General features: G+C 41.8%; 1 protein-coding gene across 4 annotated transcripts in view; it reads left to right on the forward strand.

Annotated features, from left to right (window-relative positions):
- EBF1 (EBF transcription factor 1) overlaps positions 1-27975 on the forward strand; it is a 266747-nt gene that overhangs the window by 192476 nt on the left and 46296 nt on the right. For 2 of the 4 annotated variants that reach the window (XM_040078263.2, XM_040078260.2), the window contains exons 9-10: positions 7097-7230; positions 14886-15012. In XM_040078263.2, coding sequence (XP_039934197.1) covers positions 7097-7230; positions 14886-15012 — 261 coding nt within the window. The remainder of the gene's footprint in view (positions 1-7096; positions 7231-14885; positions 15013-27975) is intronic. The other 2 variants (XM_040078261.2, XM_040078262.2) reach the window with 1 other exon arrangement.

The following is a 27975-nucleotide window of genomic DNA, read 5'->3' on the forward strand; positions in this document are numbered from 1 at the left end:
ATCATCACTTCACCGAGATAAGCAGCAAACACATTGTTTAGCTTAGGAGTGAAGATTTAATTCTCCAGTAAAACATATAAAAGCTCTGCCACAATTCCCTTTCCCTGAAGTGTCCATGACTGACCCTTTGGGCTGGTCCTGAGGACTTTTCCCCATCCAGGCTGGTTTCATAAACTTCAGTTGCTTTCGGCTGCCTGTGCTGGATGCTGCCCCAGCAATGCCCCACAGACCAGCCTGGAATGGCACCACTGCCCGGGCAGACAATTTTTAAGATTTACCCTTTCAGAATGCTCAGAGTAGTGAGCAACCTGATTCCCGCTTCTCAGAGATGAGGATATTATTTAGGGGAAAACAAAACCAACCCAAAACCTAAACAATCCCCATCAACTCAACTAAACAGGCCAGCTCAACCCCTCAAAAAATATTTGGCTTTTTCTTTTAATTTGGAAAAAATCCCAGAATTCGTGCTGAGTCCTGAGGCCGAGGTGTTGGCATTGCTGTTCTGGCTGTGCTGCTGCTGGGTGTGAGGCTGGGTGAGCCCTGCCCTGCACAGGGGAGTCCACACCAGACCCAAGGCTCATGTGAAATGTGCAGCCCCAGTTCTGTATCCACTGCCCAGCTCTTGGGAGCTTTTCACAGCACATTGCCCAGCCATCTTAGAAAATCAAGTTTCTTATCCTGCAACTTCTTCGGTGGGGTTTTTAAGCACTTACTTGAGTGGTTTGTAGAATCACAACTTCCATAAGTTATGGTTTTGAGTGCTTAGAACTGATTTGTGTTGATATTCTGAAAAATCAGTCGTTTGGCGAAAGCATTTAACGGGTTGCAGGATCAGACCCATAAACTGTGGGTTAATCTGTGGCTCATTTATTTATTTAGCCTGGAATTAGGTTTTACCCAAGAGAAAAAAAAAGGAAAATTAAATTAAATTCCAGATATTTTCAGTACTTCCTCTAAGATGAGACATAAATTCCCTGTTCCTCTTAATTCCCAGTTTTAACTGCCTTTATGCAACTCCCCTTGCGTGTCACAATACTCTTAGAGAGAAGAAAAATAAAAGCATGTGCCCCATCATTTAAACTCCTGTTGTGATGCAGCAACTGTTGTCAGAGCCTCATCTATGGATGAATAGAGGATGAAACCACACTTCATGATAAAAACTGCAGGCGAGGTCATTCTTACAGTCACCAGCACAAACTGGATATTAATCATAGAGCAAATACATTTCAGAAGCTAAATAGGAGCGGACCCAGAGCCCTGCTGATAGCTGTGCATCCCGCTAATTCACCTCAGTGAACATTTACCTCTAAGCTCAATTAACCCTTATTCCAAGGCCACCCATAAACTTTGTGGTAAATACGTTTTTTTCCCTCCGGCCTCTGTTTTCTATCAGTGGAACAGATCATTTCTGTTGGTGGATAAAAAGCTATCTCTGTTTAGAAATGCAGGTCCCTAATTAAGAGTATGAAACGTCCAGTGTGTGTTTGTGAGGGTCTGGAGTTGGGAGATTATTGATTCTGTAAATTCAGATGCTCCTGAGGGCATCTGTTATTTCTTCTGTCATCAGGTTTTGTTTGGGGCAGGTAGAAATGCTCAGGAGGCAGGTGGGTGGTGGTGTGGGGGGAGAGGAATTTCCTACTGCAATTGTCTGCACACAAAGTTAGTTGTTAAACGTGTACAAGAAGCTAAGAGGAGACGTTATTGCTGTTGTTTGGTTGTTATTATTATTATTGTTATTAGTATTATTAGTACTGATATTATTCTCCCTGCCAAGCATTGTTCAGAGGCAAATTGGAAATGTGGTAATTAGGCCCTGACTGGTAGTGTAGTACTTGTGTCCTGAGCCAAAGTTCAACGCCCTGAAATGAAATTTAAACCAATTAATCTGTTAGATTTTTATCGCTTGTCCGTGTTTTCTCAGCAATTCCCTCAGCACGTGGCCTTTGATCAACTCTCATACAAAAGCTAAAATGTGTGCCTGCTGCTAGCAAGATGGGGCTGACATTAACATGGCACTCATAAAACAATCAGAGCAGTGAAGCCCTCAAACAGACAGGGCAGAGTAATATTTAATAAAAGCGCACACATAATCTTCAGAATTAGCATTTTGTGCCTTGCAGTACCTTTGGGAGAAGAGCTTTTATTTGTGGAGTGATCATTATTATAACAAAGAAGAGCTACCTAATAATTTCCACTTTAGCTCTGCAATATGCCATGAGCATTTCTGAACCATTATGCTAAACTGTGGCGGGGTAATCATTTTATTGTCACAGTTTGAGGGAAGAAAAATCCCTGTATATCAGTAGCTGGGAAGTGTGGGAACACAGGAACACACCGGCACACGCAGCACACAACAAAAAACTTTTCCATTTTTTGCTCCCCATGTGCTGGAGTTGGTACCTGCCATCCTTTGTATGGGAGGCGATAAGATTTTAACAATGTGTACTTGGAGAAAAATGAAGGTTTCACAAGAACGTTGTTTTCCTTGGAGTCATTGAGGTTTTTGCTCATGAACCCTTACCATTTATTGATAGAACCCTCAGCTCTGAGGTCAGTGGCAGGATTCCCATTGGCCTCAGTAAGTTTGGGATTGCAGAGCCTGCCTCTGACATCTCTAAGTGTGAGCTTGGCCCGCAGGAGCGGCACGATGGGACGTGCCAGAGGTGGGCACTGGCTTGCCCTGGTATTATGCAAAGAAGGAGAGCAGCTCATTAAGGCTCATAACCATTAGACCACTTCAGCAGGTGGAGGATGTGGCCGCATCGCCTTCAACGAGGAGCTGCAAAGGTCCTGCTTTGGTTTTCCCTCAGCCCAGCTGTTCTGAAAAAACATGAGTGTGACACACTCACACCAGAGTCTGAAAATCCTGTCTGATGGCTGGGCTACTAAACTCTTTGGGTTCTTGTTGTGTTTGGCTTCCAGCTGTTCATTCAGCAACAACAGAAAAGTTCATATATGTAGGAATGAGCAATTTATCTTTTTTTTTTGTTATCATTCTTCCCTGAACTTAAAGTCTGTTCGTATTATCAGTCATGTAGGCTTCACTGCCTTGATTAGGACTGGTCTAAAGTCCTTGCCTGAATTTTGTTATCAGTGAAGCTTCAGACTTTGACTAAAAACTCTTTTACTACAGAAAAAGCTAAATTTTATCTGATTTTTTTTTAAAAATTTGTTTTAAAAAGACCGTTTCAGAACTGATGTTTTGGCGTTACAGAAGGGCATGAGAAGTGATAATATTTTGATATTTTGAAACAAACATTTTGTTTTTCTTGGAGGTATTGAAAAGTGCTCTAGTTAATTCCAGATAGAGATTCTGGAACTTTGCATTCCGGGGGAAAAAAAAAAAAAAAAAAAAAGGTCTGTATTTTGGTTTGTCTTCTGACCAAAACAAAATGTAGAAAAATCAAGGCCTCCAGTGGAAGGATTATTCTGCCTAGCTCTGTTTTCCTAGGGTTGCACAGAAGTAAACACCTTCCAGACAGTGCTTTGGAAGTTGCCAAGTGATTAAGAGCAGAAGTATGAAGGGCTGAGGGCCTGAGCTGGCCAGACATTTGTACCAAGGGCATAAATAGAGCTGAGGTCATCCCTTGCCCCCCTCCCAGTGTTACCTGTGGTGATGCTGCAAACAGGACCCAATTCCATCCTCCTTGGTGCTCCAAGCAAAGGGCCTGGGAAGGACAAAGTTTTAGACAGACCAGCATCCTGAATGGCACTGCTTATTGCAAATATGTCATTGTATAAACATGTTTTGTGCCCTCAAAAACAGGTAGCAGTCTGGATGCCTCCCTCAGCACGTCTTCCTTGGGATGCAGCCCTTCAGGGCCGCTTCCCTGGATGGGCAGCACCTCCTGCAGCCCTTCCAACCTCTACAGACACTTGCACATTAGAATAAGAGAAGTTGTGCGGGGTAGGTTGGGGAGTCCCTCTGGTTTTTGTGGCGTGGGAAAATAACGCCCTGAAATCTTTTGGGAATGCACAGTGCTCTCACTCCATCTCAGGCTGTGCCTGCAAAGGGCACCATCCTGCCCTGCTTATTAAACCACCAAGTCCTGACTTTTTATCCTCAGAGGAGATGTCCTGGGATGTCGCCAGCAGGTTTGATGAGGCACTGATTCAGCACATTTTCTACATATCTAATAAAATGGCACGTGCTGGCGGTCACGGTGGCTTTGCAGGTGAGACTGTCCCAGTGAAGAATTCACAGCCCCAGTTCAGCACAGAGCCCTTAGTGTCTGCCTCAGTTCCCCTGGCTGCCACGGATGGGACTTGGCACACGTTTGATGTGAAGCAAATACCTTTATAAAATATGGGAATCAAATACATAAGGCAGCACAAACTTGAACCTCTGTGTGCAATGTAGGGAATACAAAGAACATCACAACATAAATAGCAGGAGCTTTATTGTAGGGTCCTATAACCACACAAGAGTATCTTGAGCTCATTTTAAAGATTACTTGAATCTATAATTTTCAATAGTAGAATCATTTATGTTGGAAAAAACCTTTAAGATTGAGTCCAACAGTAAACCCAGCACTGCCAAGCCCGCCACTAAACCATGTCCCCAAGTGCCACATCTACATGGATTTTAAATATCTTCAGGGATGGTGACTCAACCACTTCCCTGGGCAGCCTCTTCCAGTGCTTGACAACCCTTTCAGCAAAGCCTGCATATGTTTTCTGTTAATGGCTTATGGTCTCAAATAGTTTTTATTCACTGGTATTTAGGAAAAAAAAATGTTGCTTGTAGTCTTTAAGAAAAGTAGCTCATTCTCTGACACATGGGAAACTGATTATCTCTGGGTTTTATTGTGGGGGGTATGTGTCCACAATCAACTGGGAATACTGGAAAGGGTGCAATTTGGAAGAGATTTTAATTTTTATTTATGAGAATGTTCGATTCTGTGGAAGGGCTAGATGGCATTTTGAAAAGCTGCTTTCACTGTAAATGTGTTGCTGTGAGCTTGGCTGAAGGGAAAGCGTTTGCTTTTGGACATCACAGTGGTTTTTTATGCACAGTTTTATGCATGTAACTTGAATCCAAATTAAACATATTGAAGTTACTTCTGTGCGCGCGCTACGTTTTCGTGACGGTAATGTCAGGATGTTTCTTTTGTTAGCTCATGTAAAAGTTAATGGCTGTAATCTGCCAAGTTTGGAGTAGGGTAGTGATTTTTTTTTTTTTTTTTTCTGCCTGTTTGTGTTTTTCCCTGGAGCTGGCATCCCCATCAGCTTAAGTAGTGGAAAAGTTTGTGCCTGACACTTGCAACCTTTTGTAGGTAGGGCTGGGGTCTGTTTGCTCCCCATCCATGTCTGACACCACCAAAGGGGTGAGTCTGGGGCAGTGCTCACTGAAACACTGCTCAGGGTGATTCAACTGCTCCCTTTCCAGCTCCCTCCTGCTTCCCAGCTCCCCACCCACCCACCGTGCCAGGGGCTGGGGGGAAGGAGCTTCCCAGCAGCCACACTGACTCTTGCAATTAGCTCCAACCAAGCAGAACTTCACTGCGGAATCACGAAGATGCACGGGGTCTCTTTAGCACTTTATGTCTAGAGCGTTTTGAATTAGGCTTCTGTGAATGAATTAATTTTCTGTCTTTACAATTAGAAGAGTTTAGGACATGGGCTGTGCCTCATTAAGTAACTCACTACACTGCCACGTTGAGTGACTCATGAGGGCAAGGATTTTATCCTGGATGGTGATAACACATCCCCGTCTTCCTAGTAAATCCTTACCTGAGAAGTGCCTGAGTATTCTTCCTTGAGTGCATCATCAAATAAGCAAAGTTACAAACCAGTTTAACAGCTCAATCAGCCTTTCTTTTCCATCAAATAGCAATTTACAGCCAAATGCCACCAACCCTAAAACTGGGCAGTGGCAGCCGTTCCTGAGTTTGCAGTGCAACTTCTTCCCTCTGGCCTCCTATCTACAGGAAAGAATGATTCTTTCCAACATTGAGGTTGGCTGGTGGAGTTACACTGATTCTTGAACCTGATTTCCACAAGTAATGAAATCGTAACCTGCTTTACTTAAAATGTTATCTAGCGTTACCAGTGCCATATTTTCACCTCATGCTGTATCAGCCAGGAAAAGTTGGTGGCATCTTGGGTGAAGTTGCTTCTTTCCATCAGGCTGTGTGGCCACCCTGAGGCTCCAGAGCACAGAATTACCCAGGGCTTTCTGCCTATTTTTACAGTAATGTTATTTCTATTGCCTCAGCACAGTTAAATTCCAAAGTGCCCCAGTGCTGCAGAGGAGGAGAATCAATATGTGAATGTTTATACTGCCCCAGCCCACCAATATTTGAGCGGCTTCTGCTTACAAAGTCTTAAACCAGAAGCTCTTAGTCCAAGATTTGGGCAGCACTTGAGTTTTCAACATCCTCTCAGAGGCTCTGGTTAGATACAATGCCAAAAAAGTGGCCATGAGACTCCATGGGTATGGCAAAATGTGTTGCACACACATCTTGTTTACCCTGTAGATGCAATACAACTAGAATGACTGGATGGCAGCTGTGGATTTCGGTTGTAGGGTGTTGGTTTTTTGGAGTTTTTTTGTAGTAGCCAAAGCATTAATCAGGGCAGGATGGTTTAATACTGAACAACCTGGATCTGATCGCAGAATAGTTAGAGAAATGCTGAGGGTTACACCCTTTTTTATTTTGCCAATATTTTCCATAATATTTATGGGAGTTTCCTTGGTGAGTTTGGGTTCTGATGGATAACAAAACAAACTTACTGGAGATTGTTTTATTAATTTAGGTCTTGTGCATTTCATATACAATAAAAAAGGGATGTGTCCTGATTTCCAACTGGTCTCTGCCCATCATGCTGTGATTTTTTTGCTAATGTAGGATTAAAAAAAAATTATGTTTTCAATGCAGGTAATAAAACCAACAGAAATTAACTGAGGGAAAAAATTCTTCCAAAGATAGAGTTTGAGGTCATGCATATGTACTACAAAGAATGATTGCTGAAATCTTTGTGTTAGTGAGGGGGGGAAATGAAAGCTCCTTTTATTTTCTTTTTCTCACGTCTTCTATCATTAAAATCCAGTTCTAACAGCAGAATACTTCTCTTTTTCATGTGTGTTGAAAAGCAGCTACACCATGTATCAAAGCCATCAGTCCAAGTGAAGGATGGACTACAGGAGGTGCCACTGTCATCATCATAGGAGACAATTTCTTTGATGGGTTACAGGTCATATTCGGCACCATGCTGGTTTGGAGTGAGGTAGGTGTTGTCTGAACGCTAATGTCTAATAGCTTTGTCTCCTTGTAGCCAGCCTGTCCTTTCTCTGGGCCACATGCTAAATCAGCAACAAATGTCGACGCACGAATCCTTGCCTCACTCAGTTTTATGAAAATAATTAGTCAAATTTACCTGTGGCAGGAATCCATTACAGCCAGGGGGATTTGCATCTCCTCTCGCTGGCCCAGAATTTAGCTCAGTGGGTTTTATTCCGAGGAAAGGGGAGGATAAATGCCTGTGTGAATAATTCTGTGTTTAGCACTACAATAGCTAAGGGCCCACAGGAAACAAACGTTTAGGTGATCCCACTTTCCAGGGAAACTGGCTTCTGGTAGTTGCAGCTCAATGAGGTGGAGATTGCAGAAATTCAGCACCTTTGAATAGCTCATCCCTAAAGTCTGGCTGCTTGGTACAAGTATCATTTCCATAGCAGCAACCAAATGCACTGCGTTGTACCCACAGTGGACTCCTCATACCTGGCAGGGGCCCCTGTAGTTTTCACAGGAACCCTTTCCTCATTTCTCATCCATTTTTTTGCTGTTTTTATTCCTCCCAGCTCCTTAAATCCTGTCTTTTCCCAGCACATAAGGAATCATGGAGCCTGACTTTCCACAAAAACCTGTGGAAAGTTAAAACCCAGGCAGCATCATCCCAATGGCCATGGCCAGGGTTGTAGAAACCATGGCAGAGTTCCCCCACTGGCAGAGGGAGACAGCTCCACAGAAAGGTTAATATTTTTAATTTAGGGCTTTCCAAAAACATTTTTGAGGTTTAATTAGAAATTGTCATTTTCATTGTTTTAATTCCGAAAAAACCCCCAGCCTCACTGAAATATCTGTGCAACGCTTCCTGATGGCGAGAGGAACTTCCGACGCTTTACCTTATATCCTGGAAATCTTAAATCAACACCACTTAATTTATATCCAGCACATTCCCCCGACTGATTCCATTGCACATATGGCAGCATGTGAAGAGTATTCTCTAATGTCCTTCACTGTTCTCTCTCTCTCATCCTTCCACTTGAGGACAAGTGTGGATGAAAGGGCATTCCAGAAAAGGAGAGATAGTAAATGAGCCCTATTCTGAAGCCCTTATGTGATCATGAAAGTGCCCCCTGGGCCCAGTGTAAGCATTTTGTGTGTTAGCATTGAAGCCATTACGGCTGCAGACATTTAACAGGGAAAGGTGAAGGGGCTGGGAGGAAAGTGCTCCAATTTTGGTGCTGCAGAATTGGATCTTTCATTATAAATCTTGATTCTATTTATTAGTGGAAGCCATTAATTGTCAATTTCTAATCTCAGGAGACTGAGTGCTGGTCAAAACATTGTTGCTGATGGTTGCAAGGCCTTGTGATGGAATTAATAATGTTAGAGGGGGTCCAGACCGAAGCCAGTCTGTTATCTGGGAGTGCTGCAATGGGCTGCAAGCTGGTGTTGAGGAAAGCTCTTTCACTGCCTCTCCCTTACAGAATTGTTTCTCATTTCATAACCTATGAGAGCAGTCAACAATCATATAGAAGAAAAGAACATTCTAAAAGAAGCAGGCAAACATGGTAAACGAGTGCAGAAATGCATGAGCTTTCCGAGTGATCCCTAAATAATAATGTACAAATAATTCAAATTACACATACAAGCCACCTATGAAGCACAAAATAAGTTCTTTCATTTGCCTTCCCATTTCTAAAAATATCTAAGGCATTTTCAGTGCCCAAGAAGAATATTTTTGTTTTACTTCAATAGAGTATAAAACTGAACTCTGTCAATCCTCTGAATCTGAGTCCATTACAAAACTGGAGCAGGCTCATCCCAAGTTGGCAGTAAGGCCCAGTTATGAGCAAACTTGGCCAGGTTATTTTGTCGTTGAACTCTGGACAAATTTTAAAGTTCATCCTGTTGTTTTGTGGATCCAAATAAAACATAATTTTAACTGGGCTTCATAAAGTCCCAAACAAAACCCGATAGGCAGAGACTAAAGAAAAAGAATTAGTCTTGCAGAGCATTTTCATGTAGATTTTTCCAGTTTCTGTTTTAATTGCAGGTGGTTTGGGGAACGAAGTCTAATAGTGAAATTAAGCATCATTTTTCTACAGACTTTGCATGGGACCTTGGGCAAATCATATAATCTACTTAAAATTCAATTCCCTTTCTCTAAAACAGTAATAAGATTAGTCACCTTCTTTGGAGAGGTGCTGTGAAGATAATTATCGTAAAGGTCCTATATTACTCAGACTTCATTATAGCAAAATCCATGTAAATACCTGAGCTGCATGGATATTTAAAATATAAATCCTACCCTAATTCAGAAGTAGAGTTAAGGGCCAAAAAAGAAAAAGCAACTTCCTTTTAAGAGTGAATTTGTTCCTGTCATGCAGCATGTTATAAATAATTTGAAATGTAAATAATATATTTTTAATTTATTTTACATGTATTCAAGTTTTGTAATTGAAATATTTATGTGCTTGAAATGGAGTTGACTGTGTTAAAAAAGGAGGTTTAGAATGGTTTCTGAAACACATATTTATTATTTAAACATATATTTTAGCTGTAAACACTCTAACATAATTGCAACCTTTCTCAGCCAGGGAGAACTAAATAAAAACTTAATTTGTCACATTAATTTTGAGCAGAAATGCAGATACCCTAAGCCAGTAGCTTCAATTAATCCTTACCTCCCATATTACTTTATAAAAATGACTTTAAAAGCCCTTGGTATTTTTAGAATACAGCAGAATGGGCTGTCTAATCCCCCCCTTTTTTTTTTTCTTTTTTTTTTTCAAAGGTACTTTCGTAACCGCCAAACAAACAGGGCTGGTCTATCGTGTGCACATGCTGGATGTGCTCAGAACCTCCCAGCAAACACTCTGAGTGCCAGACAGGCTCTGCTGCCTGTTTGTGCAGTGCACACGCTCTCACAGAGCTGGGATTTGCGGGGTTTCACCCGGGTTCTGGGGCTCTGCGTGGTGGCAAATATTCCAAATGGGCGCTGCTGATAAGAACCCTTCTTGTTCCTGTCTCCTGTTGGGGTGCTGGGACTCTGGGAGTCGAGTTGCAGGGCAAATACGTGATTGTGAAGACAAAATTAGTTTCTTATAAATATTCCACAATATTTGCTTAGAATGAACTATTTCTTCAAACATTTTCCTGCCAAGAACATTCCTGCAGCTGTACAGAGTCAGCTGGAAACAACTTCTTTTTCTTTTATATTAAGAAAAGATGAAGCACTGAAACATCTTTTTTTTTTACCTTTGTACAGCACAAAAACACAGGATGAATTTTTTGGTTTGGTGGGGTTTTTTTGTGTGTATATATATATATATATATATATATATATATATATTACTGCTGCTGAATCAAATTCTGTGACACAGTTTGTTATTTTGCTTTTTATGTTTGTTATTGATTTTGGAAGTCTCTGGTTTTGAGTGCTTATTTTGGAGCTCTGACTCATTTTTAAAAAATGAGTAGGCACCTTCTTTTTGCAAACCAAGACTTATTAAGCAGCATCTGGATGCCCAGAATTGAGGCATGAAAAGTCTTTGGTTGTTTTTTAAAATATAGGTACCTTAAGGGTTCTGTTCTCACTGAAAGCTGTCATTACCTTCAGTTGGTGGGATTTTTCTTCATTCCTGTTCTAATGGTCCTCTTCACACAGAGTCAAAGTCAAATTTATGACTGATTGTCACCATTTCCCTAACCACAAACCAGAGCTCAGGCATGCAAAAATAAACTAGTGACTCAGATTAATGACATCTCCTTATAAAATGTCGCTTTTAAAAAAAGAAAGTAACCTGGCACTCTGAAGAGTGTGAAATGATGCTGTATCGCACAAGAATGCCTAGAATATATTAGCAAACCACAGAAAGAGGCTTGTTGTACACACTCAGCCCAAATGTGTTTTGGATTTTGAAGGCCAGGCACCGCCCACCATTCAGACGATCTCTAACCCAGGTTTTGGTGCAACCCACTGCGTGTCCCAGCTGACATGTAAGAATTTATACCAAACAGCAAATGCAGTTGCTAAGTATCAGGCTAAATCACTTGAAAATCCCTTGGGAGAAAGGTCCAGTTGCTAATTTTATGTCCAGCTCCGTTTTTCAATTTGCTAAATGTTGGAATGGAGGAGGAGGACGGATCTGGGATTTTGGCTGCTGGGTTCATGTCCAAATCACAGGTTAATGCCTTGCTCAAGATTTTCATTTAAAATGTATATATTTAGAAAGGGGCATAATTCATATTTAGGGATTCTTGGTTCCTGGCATCGCTACGATTGTTTTGGTGTCTGTTCATGCACCAGGAGTTCCCAGCTGAGGTGGGGATGCACAACTGGCCCTGCTGGGTCACACAGGGAGCTCAGCTCCCTCAGGGTCTTGTGTTTGTCACTGGGCCAGGACAGATGCCTAAAAACAGGGTGATCATGTCGTGGAGCTTCCCCAACTCTTTACCAGTCTCCAGCTGTTCGGGGCTCAGGGGCATCCAGTAGTGGTGTCTTTACTTTTAATGTCCCTGAATGGTGATAGTTCACCTCTTCCAGATGTTTTGCATGTAAACATGAGGCAGATTGTGCCTTGAAGAAGGAACAGGCTATGTCAGTGTGAAAGGAGAAAAGGTGGAGTAGGTTTCCAACATCAGGCCCACGGCTGACAGTGTAGACAGGAAAGCATCCCATAATCCTGGAGTTATGGAAGGCAGGGGCAGATCTGTTTCTGCTATGGGTGGGCTTGGACTGCCCTGAGATGTACAGCACCAGTTGGGTCACTTGGATTGCAAACCAGAGTCAGGACAATTTGGAGAGCTGCTCCCAGTCTATAGCAGATCCTGGCAGAGCTGTGGAAGCAGAATTTGAGACCCAAGGTGCGAGGTTTTGATGTGCAAGGGAACATTTTTTGTCCCTTAAAGCCAATCTCCTGCTATGACAGCAATCTAGGGAACTCCTGGTGTGTAACCAAGCTGGCCAGTTCCCTCTGTGTGCAGGAGACCTGAAGGCTGACCCAGAACAAAGCCACCCCTGGCTCAGCACTGAATCCCTGCCAGTGGTCAATGACAGATGTGACGGAGCAAAAGGAAAAGGCACATGTACTCTCCTGGTGTAGTTGTAGGGAAGAGAGGAATAAAATACATCCTGAGTGTCCTAAACCATAGGACTTCAGACATAATGTTCACCCTTTGGGAATGTGTGGGCGACATTATTGTATATTTGTGGTTTTAAACACAGTTAAACTTATTTACTTCAGAGCACAAAGGAAAACCAAACTGTTTGTGGAGAACAAACCAGGAAACTTGCTTAACTCTCCCCAGCTCTCTGTAACAATGGACCATAAATAGGTCAGACGTTTCTTGGGAACCAGGGAAGATGAGTATTGGAAAATGCCACAAATTATGTTTAAAGAACATTAAAGTGGTGACAGACCAGTAAATGCTGGGAAATTCAAAGATACAACCAGAAGCTGCCTGTATAGCTGATGCCAGAATGGGGGTGAGGGATGCAAGGCTCATGCTGATGTAGTAAGATGAGCGCGTTAACCTTTACTGCTAAAATCCTTGGCTATTTTCACAAATATTTTCTCCCAAAAATGTCATAAAGTTTTTCCCATCTTGCCAGTTCACCCAGTTAACCAGAACCACTCGAGGATGGGATTGATCTCAGTTATGTTTGGCTGCTTACTGTTGAGCAAAGAGTCTAAACTTGTCATGTTTGTTCAGCGGGGAGGGATCAAAGCTTCCAGGGAGTGGCTCCTCCCAACGTGAGAGGTGTCTGAAGCGCTAGAAATCGATTGCTGCTTGGCACTGCCTTCAGCCTCTGCTGGCTTTTTTAGGGCATGAAGAGAATTGGTCTGGACTTTTATGCTTTGGCCAGCTCAACTGTAAAACAACTCAGTTTAAATTAAAGCATTCCTTGGAAGTTTGGGGCTTAGTTTAGGTTTTAATTTTTTTTTTCCCCCCCAAATTTAAAAAAAAAAAAATAGGCTGGTTTCTTTTAAAAGTAAGTGAGTTTCTAAACCATATGATTCCAAAGCAGAGCCTGAAAACATACATTTGAAGCTCCCAAGCAAGAAGATGTGAACCCCTACATGAATATTTCTAAAATGGTGTGTGGCTTCTGACTTCTGTGGATCTGAATAACTTTGGGAGCATTTGATGCTGGTAGTTCTGGTTTTAACGTTCAACTTGATTTAATATTAATTTTCTTATTTTAAATATGGAGAGCTCCCTACTGTGTGTGCCATTTCCCTCTGTAGCACAGATGGCTCTCAGACAGATATTACTCTCCTTCTGTGCTCTTTTTCAGTCCCGTGCTTTAAACAAAGAACTGGATAAAAGTCTGAGTTTTTTTGGTAGGGCCTTACTACAATGCTGAAACATTTGGTTCCTAGTAAAAATAAGAACAAAATAAGCTTTTTATTATAAAAAAAAAATCTATTGAAATTTATTCCTTAATCCAGGACTAGATTCAACCAAGAGCACAGAGCAGTTGACTGCACGGGGTGCTCACGTTTTGCTCACTCTCAAGCCAGGTTATGGGCTTGGTTTTATTTGCTTCTCTAGAGGTGTGTTAATGTGCCACAGGCAGAGAAGGATTATCCATGTACCAAAGCTGTATCTTGGTTGTTGGACACAATCATGCCACCTTTTCTCTGGACCTCTTTTTACTGTTTATTCTGAGGGAGCACAATGAGTCAGAAGAGGACATTTTGGGGCAGGTCGGTGCTGCACTGTCCAGGCTCTCGACCATTTCTGCTTTTTCAGGATTCTGGACTAGATTTAAAATGTGGTCCCTGAAATTATTAGCAGAGCCATCCAGGAATTCACTAATTCACAGCAGATTAACTCAAATCTCTGCTGCTCTCAGAAGCTACAGCATTGTCCTTCCCATCATCAGAATGACCTGCCCCAGCCTTTGTGCCAAAAGGATCAGAATTTCCTTCCATAATAAAAAGAAAGTCAAATTTATCTACTTATTTCTGAGTAAATCCACACCTGAAGACGCCCTCTCAGATGTGTGTCAGTCATTGCAGTGAAGGCAGACTGGAAGTGATGGTTTGATGGTTTTCTTTGGTACATCGTTTTTGAGTGCTGCCATAATTTTGAAGGGAAGATCCAGCATCCTTCAGAAGCCAAGATTTGCATTTCTGCAGGAATCAGTTACACCTCCACAAAATGAACAGAAAATTAAAACAGCAGCACAGGGTGCTTTTCCAGTGTGCAGATGTCAGCTGGGGACTGGAGTATTTAAAACCTTGGACTTGTGCTGTGCCATGCTCACACGTGCAATCATGTGTCGTTTATGAATCTGATTTGTTGGACACTGCCATTACCCCAGAATTCATCTGAGCAAACTCAGTGTCCTGCTGCTGTAGGCTGGAGTTATTGCATTAGACCAGGGCTGGTGGTTGTACTTGCAAGCAAGTGCCTGCCATGTATGAAAACAGGAATAATGATGTTACGAGATGCTTGTAAATATTGTGGTCACTGGCTTTTGTGTGGGTTACGTCAAGATTGTATTCAAACACTGACAGGTTAATTACACGTTTGAAAGCTTGTTTACTGTGATTTGAGAGGAAAGTGTTATTAAAGAACTGTGCAGCATCTAACAGCATTTTTTTTTTCTCTTTTTTTCTCCCTTCCCAATGTTTCCTCTAGCTGATTACTCCACATGCCATCCGTGTACAGACGCCTCCCCGACACATCCCAGGGGTTGTAGAAGTCACATTGTCCTACAAGTCCAAACAGTTTTGCAAGGGAACGCCTGGACGATTCATTTACACAGGTATGGCTGCTTTAAATGTGAGAGGGAGAAATAGGGCAGGCAATATATGACACTTGCTAGGGCTTCTGCTTTCGTCATTAAAGCTGTGCTGTCTCTCATTATTTTGGCTTAGGACGTCACTGAAGGCACCAGTTTGAGTTTGGAGTAGAACTGGGTGACTGTAGGGATTAAAACCACACCAGGGTGGGATTTTTGTTTATCCTTGCAATGGGACATCTCTTTACCCAGGGGAGAGAGGAAGGAGTGAAACAGATACTCCAGTACTTGAACAAACAGAGGAAGAGTGCAAGCACAAGGAGCCAGACGCACAAACCTTTAGAAGATCCTGTGAAACACCTCCATCTCCTGTTCAGCAAGCGTTGCAAGGGTTCACAGCCTGTTTCCCAGCCCCTTTCACCACAACTCTCTTGTCTCTGGCTTCCAGGGAGCTCAGGTAGCTCTCAGCCCAGTCAGTGCTGCAGACACAGCAGCTTGCAGCGTGCTTTGGGGTGGTCTCCCACACTGGAGACGGTGAAGTTGAATGATTTGGCCTCAAGAATTACTGACAAAAAACCCCACTCTGGGACGTTGTAGGTGCTGTCAGTGTCAAGCCACTCTCAGTAGCTATAAGAACGGCCAGGTAAATAAATCAAGTAGCAGCCTTACTTTTTAAAAAGGATGTGTGTCATGTGTGATTCCCCCCGAAGGTGTGTGCTGCAGGAATTAACATCTTTGCCATGGTTTTGATGTGCTTTTAATGCACTTGTTGTTCACATCTATAGACAGGACTGTGCTGGACCTGTGTGCCTGAACTCTTGTTCAGCACAACCCAGTGTAACTCATTTCCTCATCCCTGACTGCCCCTGTAACTTTAGGATATATCATAAATACTTGTGACTAAGACATTCTGAGTTCCACTGGGCTCATACTTTGCTCCAACTCACAGTGTACATACAGGGACTTGAGGCAGAGGAGAAAATTCTGTGCTCCAGCTGAGCAGGAAACTCTAATTTGAATTTTGTTAACACTAAGCAAGTTGAACAAAGGTGCCTTATAAACCTTTCTTGTCTCTTTCCAATACCCTCTCCCCCAGATGGGATTATGCACTGGGTTTCTTTAAACTGGCCCCTAAAATGCTTACATCTTGCCCTGCTGGCTGGGCAGCAGGCACTTGAGGAGGCTGTGTGTGTATATTTGTGAGCATTATGATTTCAGCAATATGGGAAATCCATATCTTGGACAATAGAGTGCCATATCAAAAAAAATCATTTAGAGTATCGAATGTGTTGGAACAAGGAAAAGCAAAGGTCGAATTGATGGCTGGTGCAAATTGATGGTGTGAACCATCACTGGAGGGTGTTGCCCAGAGCTTTGGACTGTTTGAGATGAATCTTCTCCTTCCTCTCTTTCTTGCAGGAAGTTGTGCTGTCCTGGCAGGTGTCACCCCACTGGGCTGGCTGCCCCTGGGGCTGGAGGAATGGCAGGTGTGGATATGGAAGGGGGAATGAAAGGGGGAAATCTGCTCCCCTTAATTTTGCAAAGAAATTTTTGATGACTTCTTTAAATGTAAAAATGGCTTCAACCTGTTTTGGGGTTGCTGTTCAGATCATCATTAATTAGCTTTTCCAGTAAAAAAGGAGGGCAGCAGTTTAGCTTGTCTGCCCAGAAGCAGATGGCTGAATGTGGAAATAAAGTGTCCCAGTAGGAGGAGTGTTTCTATGTATGCATTTTCTTGTTGGTGTTTAAAACCAGTGTTTTTCATCCAGTAAATGGAAGTTTTGAAATACTAAACAATAATGATAAAATCTTAAAATAAAAGGTGATCCAGTCTATGGACAATTCTCTCGTGCAGAGTTACAATAGATACAGGAAAGGTGTTGTGACTGAAATCCTACCTCATACAATTTGCATTTATTTTCCTTTTAGACCTAGCCTGAACTTAAATGTGGCTTTTTAAAAAGGACTAAATGAAACTAAAATAAAAACAATTAATGCATCCTGACCTTCAGAAGTGCCTTCCAGCCCTTTAAACAAAATGCAGGTTCAGTACATGCCTGCCGATTAGTTTTAGTTAATTGAAAATTATAGGATTGACCCAAGAGGAAAATTTTGTTTGCACTCCAATCACTTTTACAAATTAAGGAAAATTACCACAATTTTGTTTAGCTAAGGTTTCACACTGAGTTCACGAAATTAGCTCAGCCATCCCAACAAAGTCAGCACTTTGTTAGTGAGCACTAGAAAAAAACTAATAGTCTATGGTGTGTACAAACGAAGCATAGAAAAAGCTATGATGCTTTAGAGAACTAGGCCAAGTGGTTTTAATTAGGATTATTGGTTCATTGTAAGTTTTGAAGAACAATCAAACTAGCAGATTAGCTGCTTCTTTTAAAGCTAGAATTTCTTGCCATTCATTTTTCCCATGAGAACTTGTTTTAACTCCCACATAGCACTATTTTTTTTTTATTTTTATTTTTTCCCTTTTTTTTTAATTTTTTTTTTTTTTTTTAACAAGGCCTGCAGGAAATGGACCAATGGGAAGTTGGGATACAGTAACATTCCCCAGCATCACTCCAGCCGATGGGAGTTTTTCACAATGTTCTTCAGTGAACTCAGTGTTCTGGAACATATTACAAAACCACAGAGGCCAAATGTTTTCTCAGAGGAGTTTGGCCTCTGTTTTTTGGCCGAAAACATTTCAGCATCACTTGCTGCTTATTTACCCTGCTATTAAGAACAAGAAAAGGGGAGAGCAGAAAAAGCATAGGGGGGAGAAGCAAAAGAGAGTGTGTGTGAGAGAGAGAACAAGACCTGGGGTTTGTGGGCGGTGCAGGAGTTGATCAAGCGTAGTTTCCTTTCTGGTGAGAATGTCCCTGCTCGTTAATGGTCCCATTTTGTGGTCAGGTCTCATTTAGAAGAAATTATTTTTAATCAGTGTTCAACAAAATATCCCCTCAAGCCACCTGGCTGTAAACTGTTTTTTTTTTTTTTTTTTTTTTTTTTTTTTTTTTTCCTTACTGTTAAGTAGTTAAGTTCTCAGAAGAAAATATCCAGTGACCCATTAATTTTAGCCTTTTTTTCCTCTTTAACTGCAAATAACTTAGTAACATGATCTCTAGGTAGTCCATGTGCCGTCTAGGAATCAAGGTCACATATATACAGAGAAATCCTGGCTTTTGTGAGTATTTCTGAGAGAAATAAACCAGTGTCAACCCTGTGCTTACAAGAAAACATAAGTTTTTTTATTTTCCATCTGCAGAGTGAGCCATTAGCATGCACTTAGAGAGCAATTATTTCTTAGATTTTCAGCTTTGACATTCCTGGGAGAACATTATTAGAAATTCAGAAGTCTGAACACCCCTCGAATGTGTGTTCATTTTGGAAAAATATTAAAAATCCATGTTACACATAGAAATACCCAAACATGCTGTGGCACCGTTCATCTCTAAGTCTCTCCTGGCACTGGAGAGCGCTGAATGAATTCAGCTGTGTGTCACAACTTGGGTGTGAAGTGTGTGTCACCAGCATTATTTCAGGACTGGGGAAACTGAGATAAAGGAAGAGATTAGAGGTACAGATCCATAGGTGGTTTGGCAAGGTGATCAGGGCATATGTGGTTGATTTAAATAAGTCGTGAGAATTGGCACAAATCTGTGATATCCAGACAGGCCTTTGAGATGTTGTTTTGTTTTTATTTTTAAAATACGGATGCACCACGGACAGCAGGAATTTCACAGATGACTTTTGCAGTGGTACTAAACTGCAAGATCTGAGTGGGGCTGCACGGCTGTAAGTGAGATGAGAATTTATCTCACTGCATTCTGGAAAGGACATATGGAGGGCCCATAAAAATGCATTATGCTGTGTCTTCTACCACCTGCTCAGTTAAAGATTTTTGTGCTTTTGTTCCCAAAACAGAGCAAAGGACTTCATAGGGGCCAGAAGTACAGAGCTGTGTCACTAAGGATGTGTACAACACGGGTTAATTCAAATTCCTGGCTGAGCAGTTCCCCAAATACTGCTCCTCCTTTTGGAAATAGGTGGTTGGATAGAGGTTGGAATTTAGAGACCATTTTGGTTTGCACTAGGCTTGCAGGGAGGCTGTGGGCTGCATCCTTTGTGTGCTGACAGGGCACCAAGAGTCCCTCATGGGGCATTTGGGGTTTTTTTATGAGCTGTAGGGTGGGATGTGTCTCTACAAGCGCTGCTAATGGGAATGGCTAGATGGAGGATGAGTGTGGACACACCCAGGGCTTGCTGTGCGCTGGGAATAACCCAGATGCTGAGCTCTGGTCCTGCAGGGTAACTGTGACAAAGGCTGAGAAGGACAGAGTGGACGCTGCCAGGACTGACCAGTGTTTGTATTACACTCTGTGCATGGAGAGATGTGGAAATCCTGGTGCTGTGAATGTCAGGGTAGTTACAGAACTTCTGGGAATCCGCGTCTGCCTCTGAAATGTCACAGGGCTTCTCAGGGAACTTTTCACTCCCCTATTTGCTACAAAGAAGAAATGGTCTCATGTGGAAGAATCTTCTGAAAGCATTTGAGGCTGTGTACAAAGAGGAAGGGCCCTGCAGATCACAGATGATTTCCAAAAGTCTCTGGTTTAGGTGACTTCATGTTCAGATTTTTAATTTTGGGTGGATTTATTTACAGAAGCACAGGAGTAGTTGTCTTCTGAGAATCATTCTCCTTTCATTTTTTTGAAGTAAAATACCTTCAAGAGTAAGAGACCCTAAAATTACCTGTTGCCATCTAAAACTTCAGTCCATGATCCTGGAAGCAGAGGTTGGAGTCAAGTACAGAGATCTGGTCAGAATTGGAGCCACTTAAAAACCAATCTTGAGCCCCTTAAGTTTCCAGCCTTGTAAATTTCAGTGATTTCCTTTGCCAGGAAAATTTTTTTCTTTTCAAGAAAATACCAGTAACTATGCAAAGTTCAAAAGGTACATAATCAATGAAACAATCAGCTTTCAGAATGGAGAGTTCTGGAGTTTGTAGACTAAAGAAAAGAATGTAAGAAAAAGAAAAAAAAGGAAGGAAAAAGAAGTGGTGATAAGAGACAGGCTGGCTGTCAAGAGGTTCCTGTAGCCCCTCTGGAGCCTTTCTTGATCCCTGCAGACCCGTACACCAGCTAACCTTGGCCATAGCTGTGTGGCTGTTAGTCCCTGAGAAATGTTAAAACCTAGTGGCAGTCACTCTCAAAATCAGTAATCCACAACCTCATTAGTTTTACAATGCCTCATTCATGTGTATTTATTATTAAATCATGAGCACTTAAATAACTGATTAGTATAAATCAGGAGAGAAGGCCACCATCAACAGAACAATAAAAATAAAAGAAAAAAATCCAGCATGTCTGATGCTGTCTTAGGTTTTATCCTGATGTGTTTATAAAATTCTTCACCCGCAAAGATATGAGGATCATTAAGCTGAAATGAAATATAGAGCACATCACTTCTCCAGAAGAGTGACCAGCTATGAGATCTGGTAGCTAGCAAATGAATGCCATTTGTTTTTAACAGCAGTTTTTATGTGCCTTTCACTAGTAAATATTAATAGTGGTGGCAGAATAAAAAGTATCAGATGTCTTGAAGTTAAATAGTCAGAAAGTGCTGCAGAAGAACAGAAAAAAATCCTTCAATGCAAAGAAATGTATAAAGGTTAAAATAAGAGCTGTCTGTTCTTAAGAGCAGGAGAGCCCTGTGCTGCAGGTTACCCCATGCTTTGGATGCTCCATAGAAAATCTGCTCCTGATCTGAGAGGAGCTCTATGGAGGAGGGATGGTAAATCCTTTCTCTAGAGCACAATCAGCTAAGGATGAATGAAAACAAACATTTCTAAATGTAAAATTTTACCGGGGAATTTAATTAATGCTGGAAACAAGGAAAAAAAACCAAAAATTCTTCTAACAACTGTTTAAAAAATACCCTAATGCAGGTTTCACTGGGTTCCCCTGTTGTCTCACTGTGCCAAGTGTTCCTTGCCATGGGGACTCCAGAGGTGTTTGCCACAGTCACTGAAGGGCTCGTGGCACCACTGCTGGCTCCAGGACGCTGCAGGAAAACAGGGGTGGGATTGGTGCAGTCTCTGCCACCAAGCCCCCCCATCAGTGACGTGATCTGGGTGTTACCTGCCCTTGAGGAGAGAAGCTGCTCTCAGGAAATCTCTGTTTGAGTTTAAACTTGAACCTGGCCCTTTGTATGTTCCAGTCCATTAACTGAGTCAGTCACCTGCCCTGCCTGGAAACTTTGAGGGGGTAAAAATAAAAGGCTGCAATTGCTTTGCAACAAGATTTTCTAGGTGAAATAATTCCAGTGTTTATGATTTTGGTGGTGGTTTGGAGTGTCAATGTTGTTACCATAATGTTTGTTGTGAAACTTGTTGTAAGGACATGCCCAGTGGAGTGAAGTATGGACAGTTATCAGGTGAATATTAGCAATATTAGGGTGGGTGGTTTGGTTTGCAGAAAGTCAGGAAAGGAAGCTGGGAGGAATCCTAATTGATTGCAGGGAGGGGATGGTAGAGGTAAACTGGAAAATCCCTATTCTATGCTAACAGGAACAGAACCCTCATATCTTTGGAATTTCTTAAACACTGGTAGCACCATAACACACTACAAAAAACAATCACTGGAAGTGTGCAGGGTACCTGTAGGACAGCTTCAAAATGAAAGCAATTACAGCAACCGTCAGAATAAAGCTGGCTGTGAAGGAAACATATTATTTTGCATATTTTATGTATACACTTTCCAAGAAATATGACCTTTATTTTCTAGTTAGAGGGAAGTGCAATCAGACTCTACGCAGCAAAGGGTGGCTGGATCATTAAAAAGAATATTTTCTCTGATATTAGAAGTCTAAATGGGCACTAGTCCTTATTCACAACCTTGGCTGTTTCTGTCTGCCCTGAGTTAATAAGTGATAAGGCCAAAAGAGAAATAAATCACTGAAGTCCCTGTCCAAAGAAAACATATTGACTACAGCCAGGCAAATAACAGCCCATAACCAATGGTCCCATTCATCATTCATGTAATAGGGATATAAAGTATTTTCTACCTATGAAACCATGGAGTAGGAAAAAGCCTGATAAGCCCCCAATCTAAACTATGTGATTTGATTATTAAAGGACATGAACTGTTTGTCACATACCTTTAATCTTTAAGATGTGTGGCCATTTCTAAACTATAAATTTGTGGTAAAGGATTAGAAAGCTATTAACAATAAAGGTATAAAATAGACTTTATAAAGATTCCTGCAATTGTCAAGCAACCCTGTAGACCCTTGGAACCTTAACCCATTGACTATGATATAACATTGTTATCTGACCTTAAGAGCCAATAAACCATTATTTGCTTTTCAAATTCCAGACTTCATGATAAACTAACCCTCTGGATTCACAAAATAAGCCTTGTAAATTATTTTCTTTATCCCCACTCCAGTACCTTTAAATTTTCATACTCTTGCTTTAAAATTCTTATTCCAGACTGAAACTGTTAATCTTTTTTTTTTTTTTAAATTCTCCTTTTAGCTCATGTGACTTGATGAGATATTATTCCCTCTTAAAAAAAAAAAAAAACCCAAACACAAAACAAACAAACAAACAAACAACAACAAAAAACCACAACACCCCGAAACCCCAAAAAAGACCAGTAAAACAGGGAGCTGAGATGAATCCCTAAAAAGTCTGCATTGTACTTTGTTTCTGCAGGGGGCTTCACTGCCTTTAACGTGTGGGTATCCAGGTCAGACAAACACCGCAGAAATGGGCAGTTTAGAGTGGCAGCAGGGGCTGAACTGATCCCCTTAGTGCATTTCCATGCTGTGCCCTAACAAGAGGGACAAGGCACTGTCTCTTTGCTGGTCCAAGAAAGCAGAATCCTCTTGTTGCCACTGGCGTGTTCAATAGACTGGGAATTCTGGCTTCCTCTTGGGAGAGCACGTACCTAACTCATCCTTCCTGCTCTTCTCGTGGGGTGCAGCCTGTTCTGGTTTCTGCTGGAATGGTGGGCAGGATTTGCCGTGGTTGAAGAGTGGCCAGGCTTCCAGAGGTGCCCGAGGTATTCTGGCTCTGGAGAGGGCGTCAGGACCTGAATTTAGTGCGCAGCTGCCCGAGGCACGTTCTCACACAGCGCTGCCAAATAGTCTCCTTAAGATGTGCTTAATCCTTTGAGGTGCTCGTTAGTGAGGGCTCATTTTGCTGAGGCGTTTGGTTTCACAAGTGCCCAGCTCTGGGATGTGCAGCATCGTTCCCTGGAGGCAGGACTTGGGCAGCCGCGTTCCTTCTGCTTGTCCCAGCATCCCTACACAGCCAGTAGTGCTTATCTAACCTGCTTAGAGCTTCTGACAGCAGTGACTACAGAGATGTGCCTCAATATAGCCCATGTCTACAGAGTCAGGCTTTTTTTTGTTAATACATAGATAAAAGGAAAATCTTGTACTTGTAGCCTTTCATCTCAGTGGATGCAAGAGCAATTTATTGCATGGAGTGTGAAGTTCTTTGTACTTTTCTGCTATCTTGCAAGAACTCACACAGACTCCTCTGCTTAGTTATGAAGACATCAAGTGCATAAGTGATGTGGTGTGCCCTGGTGACTGGATAGAGATGCTGGGAACAGTTTAATCACAGTATGACAAAGCTCATTCCTGGCAGCTTCTCAGGCTGCCCCAAAACTCTGCAGAGTTGTGTCCTGGCGCAGGTTACAGTGCCCATCCTTTATTTAAAGATATTTTGAGTACTTTTGTATGAAACTTTGCAGTGCAGAGAGGCCCTGTGGGCTGCAGAGCTGCTGCATTGGTGACACCACAGGAGCCGACTCGGACAGGAGTTGTAACCACGGTGTTTTAAACTATGTGAGACAGTGGGCCACATTTGCTTCATGATAATGGCTGGCTAATGTCTTAGGGAAAGCAGAATTTCCTTGAAAATTCAATCTGCGCAAAAGTTGCAGCAATCTCATCGAGCTTCCCCGGGACCTCCTGGCAGGTCACTGTCACGGCCCAGCTGCTGCTGTTGCTAAGGGACAACATTGTGCTGCTAAAACGGCTACATTTTGTTTTTTAATTAAAAAAAAAAAAATAAATCTGAAGCTCGATTATTGAAGGTCTGTATATAGCTGCATAACCTTCACTGAAAGGAGTTTTGCCATTGGATCTTGCCCCAGTCTGTTGTGAGCAGTTAATTAAGAAGTATAAAACCATCATGCCTCAATCCAGCCAAGCCAAGCGTGTGCAGATGTTTTATTCCACAAGGTAGGACAGAAGTTATTTGATATATTAGAACACCAACACTTTAGCATGATGTAAATTAGTCTGTGCTTTTGCAGCTATTCTGAAGGAGCTTCTTCCATTCCACACCAAACTCAGACTGCCAAGGACCAGGGAGTTCATGGCAGTTTACACCATTTGGAGATAAGTGTGAGCCACTATCTCAATAAAGAGCCTGCAATTGGGCAGTTGCCTATGAAGAGCTGCAGTCTTGCACAATTTGCCCAAAGGTATTTGCACGGTCATACCTACTGTTATTTCATCTCTCAATGTCTTTAACTTCTGTCCTCTCCCTTCCCTCCCAAACACAATTCTTCTTTTTCCTGTTGCCATAAATTGTGGTTAACCTCTATGCTTGAAGAGTTGTGGACTTCAACTGCTGTTGGATAGCACCAGGTGCCAACATTGGTGGTTAAGAAAAGGAAAACCCACACCCAGCAGACAGAGAGTTAATAAAAACCATCCAAATCACACACAAGCAACAAACCTAAAACAACACAACCAAAAAAAAACCCCAAAAAAACCCCCAAAACAGAGAGAAACCTCACACTAGCAACTAAATATGGCACTTTTTAGGACCCCATGGGACAGAAGGTGCACATGGCATTTAAGATATTAGAACAGCCATCTCGTAAAAATGCATGTTTGTTAAAACAGAAATTGGTGCCGAACTCCCCATCTTAAATCTGTGAAAATTACAGAGCAAAGCTGGGATACCTATGAACAATTGTGGAATTTGATCTCCCTTTTTAGCACTGCAGCATCTTCAGGGTGGGTTTTATCCCTTTTCAGTATGATGAGGCCCTCTTATACCTTATAAAAATGTAGTGATCTCCGGGTCTGATACCCCCTGGACTGTCAGATGTCATTTAAGACGTGGGGAAATCATCAGGAAACTTTTTTCTGTCCTCTGCCTGCACATGGGCTCTGAACAACTTCTCAAATAAGCACTTGTTTGGCTGAAGCTGGATGAGAGACATTTCCCCCTCTGTGCCCCACGTGCCAGGTGCTGTGTAGGAAAGTAGCTATTACCCCAAATATTTCCATGCCTGATAGTTTCTGAAATACATCTACTTATTGTCCCCTTTTTCCTTTGTTCTGCTTTTTTTTCCTCCTGTCTCATACCCAGTTCCCAGCTTTCAGTGGGATAGTTTCTGTAGAAGGCTACAACTCATCAAATAAAAATACGTAGTTTGTGTGCTCAGGCAGTTCCAGCAGCAAGCTTATATTTGTAAAAATGAAAGGCAAGATTTGCTGCCAGAAGTAACCATGAATTCACATTGAAAGGTCACTTCTGCTAGGGAAGTATTTTTTCCAAATGTAGATCTCTGACTATTTTCACCAGTCCAAAAAGAATTCTCCCTAAAGTTCACATGCATGTTGTGCACAGCTACTAGAAATAGTCATTACATTGCTGTCCCAAAAAAACAGATCTTCAAGTGGCCGTCATACTGAAAAACAATAATATTTTTTTCTATAGGTTTTTTTAATTTTGAGGTACTTTTTGTTCCCTCAAATCTTGCATTGAACTGTGCATGTCAGTTATTGAAAAGGATGAGACTGAGCCATTCCTCACCTATTTGCCTGAGACTGGATTTTCTCTGGGTGTTTCTGTCAACTCAGGGGCTGTTATTGATAGAGGAGCTCCCAGGGCAATGCACAGGTCTGGCTGGCCAGGGCCAGGAACAAGAACCTGCACCAGGTTCTCTTTTGTTCCAGGATGAAGAATTTAGTTCAGATTTCCCAAAGATAAGGCCAAGCCTGCAAGTCCTTTCTTCACCAAAACCGTTCATCCTCTCATCGCTTTCAAATTCTGTTAAAAAGACAAATGAACCCTCTTTAAGTTGGGGCCTAAGGGGAAGGATGGAAATGACCCCCCTCCCTTCTCCAATTTCCCCCATCAGACTGTTTTTTCCACAGATGTTCATGCTGATTAGAGCTGGGAAAATAAGGGTATTTCTGTGGACCATGAATATTCATTTGTGTTTTGGCAATGAATTTCCTTCAGTTTTCCTGTAGTGTTTTGCTCCCTGTGAATGTTTGAGCAAGTGAGTTTGCTGAAACAATCCCTTCTGAGAAAAACCTAGAGTGGGCTATGGAAAGTGAATTTTCCGTGGTGTATGTGGCTTTGCCTGGACAAAAGGATATAAAATTCACTGTTGGTCGTTAAGAAATTACTGAAAATCGGCAAAGACACAAGTGAGGCAATGCCTTTGCTGAATGTATGCTATTAAAAAAAAAAAAAAAATTGTAACAATCCACTTTGTAATTATCTATCTATAAGGAGAAGGTTAGTCAGAAAAAATATTTGACAAATACTTTAGAGAAAAATCTCTCTTTGGAGAGTTACTGGCTGGGAATAATTTGTTGTGAATAATTTGCCCCACTGTAGTACTTATGCCCAGATCCAAAGAAACTGCTGGACTTGATCCTGGAGGAGTCTAAGATGCCTAATTAAACCAAATTGATATGAGTGGAAATCTATACGATTTATAGCAGAAAATCCCAGGGATTTTTTTTCCTATTTTTTCTTTTAAAAATTTTAAAGAATTATAAAACAATGAATGGAGATTACTGTATCTCCTACTGCTCGATCTTGTAATCCTGCAGTCAGTGTGAAGATGGAAATTGCAGCTGAAGTGTAGGGAAGAGCCAGGATCCTGCACTGCAGTCCATGAGCAGCCAGGCCAGGCAGACTGCGTGCAGGAATTTGGCAGAGTTCCTCCAGCTTTGGTGGGAATCTGCATTTTCCTTTCAAACTGTACCATTCTGGTCCTTGGGATCACCCAAAATTGTCCTTATTTTCTGTGTAACAACTTAATACTTACCCAGCGTGTTCCGTGGAATAATGTACACAATTTTACAATAACTGTGTAATTAACTCACTTTGCTGCTCCCCTCTCCAGGGAAACTCATGCTTCTATTAATGCTATTAGGAAGGTCCTATGCACAGAACAAAGAAAGTGGTGCAGCAGATGAGTTAACATGATTTGATTTGCAGATGCTTTAAACACTTAGCAGGAGACAGCTACGGAAGCTAATTAAATCACTCTAAGGTGCACAGGATTATCTGCTTTGTAAGAAACAATTTCAGTGAATTATGGTCGCCCTTTAGCTGAGGGGAAGTAAAAAGCATGTTTGTTTGGAATTAAATTTCCCACGCAAAGTGCCCATCAGGCCTCTCCTTCCTCGTATTTCTAAAATAGCCTTCTTTCGGAGCCAGTATTTTCTAGGAACCTGGATTTTCATTTTGGAAGCGTGGTGCTGCTTCCAACTTTCTTACGTAAAAATTTTCCTACTTGGGTATTGATTAGGATCTGCCTTTAAGCAGTGTCTGGAGTAAAAAATCGTGTTGGTACATTCACTACCTCTCAGATACTGCATCTTATTTAGTGTACCGGAATTCCCAGTTTAAAGTAATCACAAAATTTATGGAGAAACGGATAAAAAAGGTTGTAAAATATCGATTTGGGGAAAATAATAACACAACTCATCTATAATAAGAAGAAAAATGAAGCAATAATTCAGGTGTATTGAACGGGTTGCTGCTGGAGGTATTGATCCGGTGCTTTAGTGTGCAACATCGCACCTAACACTGCAATGAAAGAACAGCACTGCATTCCCCTGCTCATTATTTCCCAGACACTATTGCCTTGTTACACAGGTCCCACAGAGCCTGGAGTGCCAGCAGGGAAAGAGAGGAACCCCCCAAATAAC

This window comes from Hirundo rustica, chromosome 14, assembly GCF_015227805.2.
Source record: "Hirundo rustica isolate bHirRus1 chromosome 14, bHirRus1.pri.v3, whole genome shotgun sequence".
In the NCBI taxonomy this organism is placed as follows: Eukaryota; Metazoa; Chordata; class Aves; order Passeriformes; family Hirundinidae; genus Hirundo; species Hirundo rustica.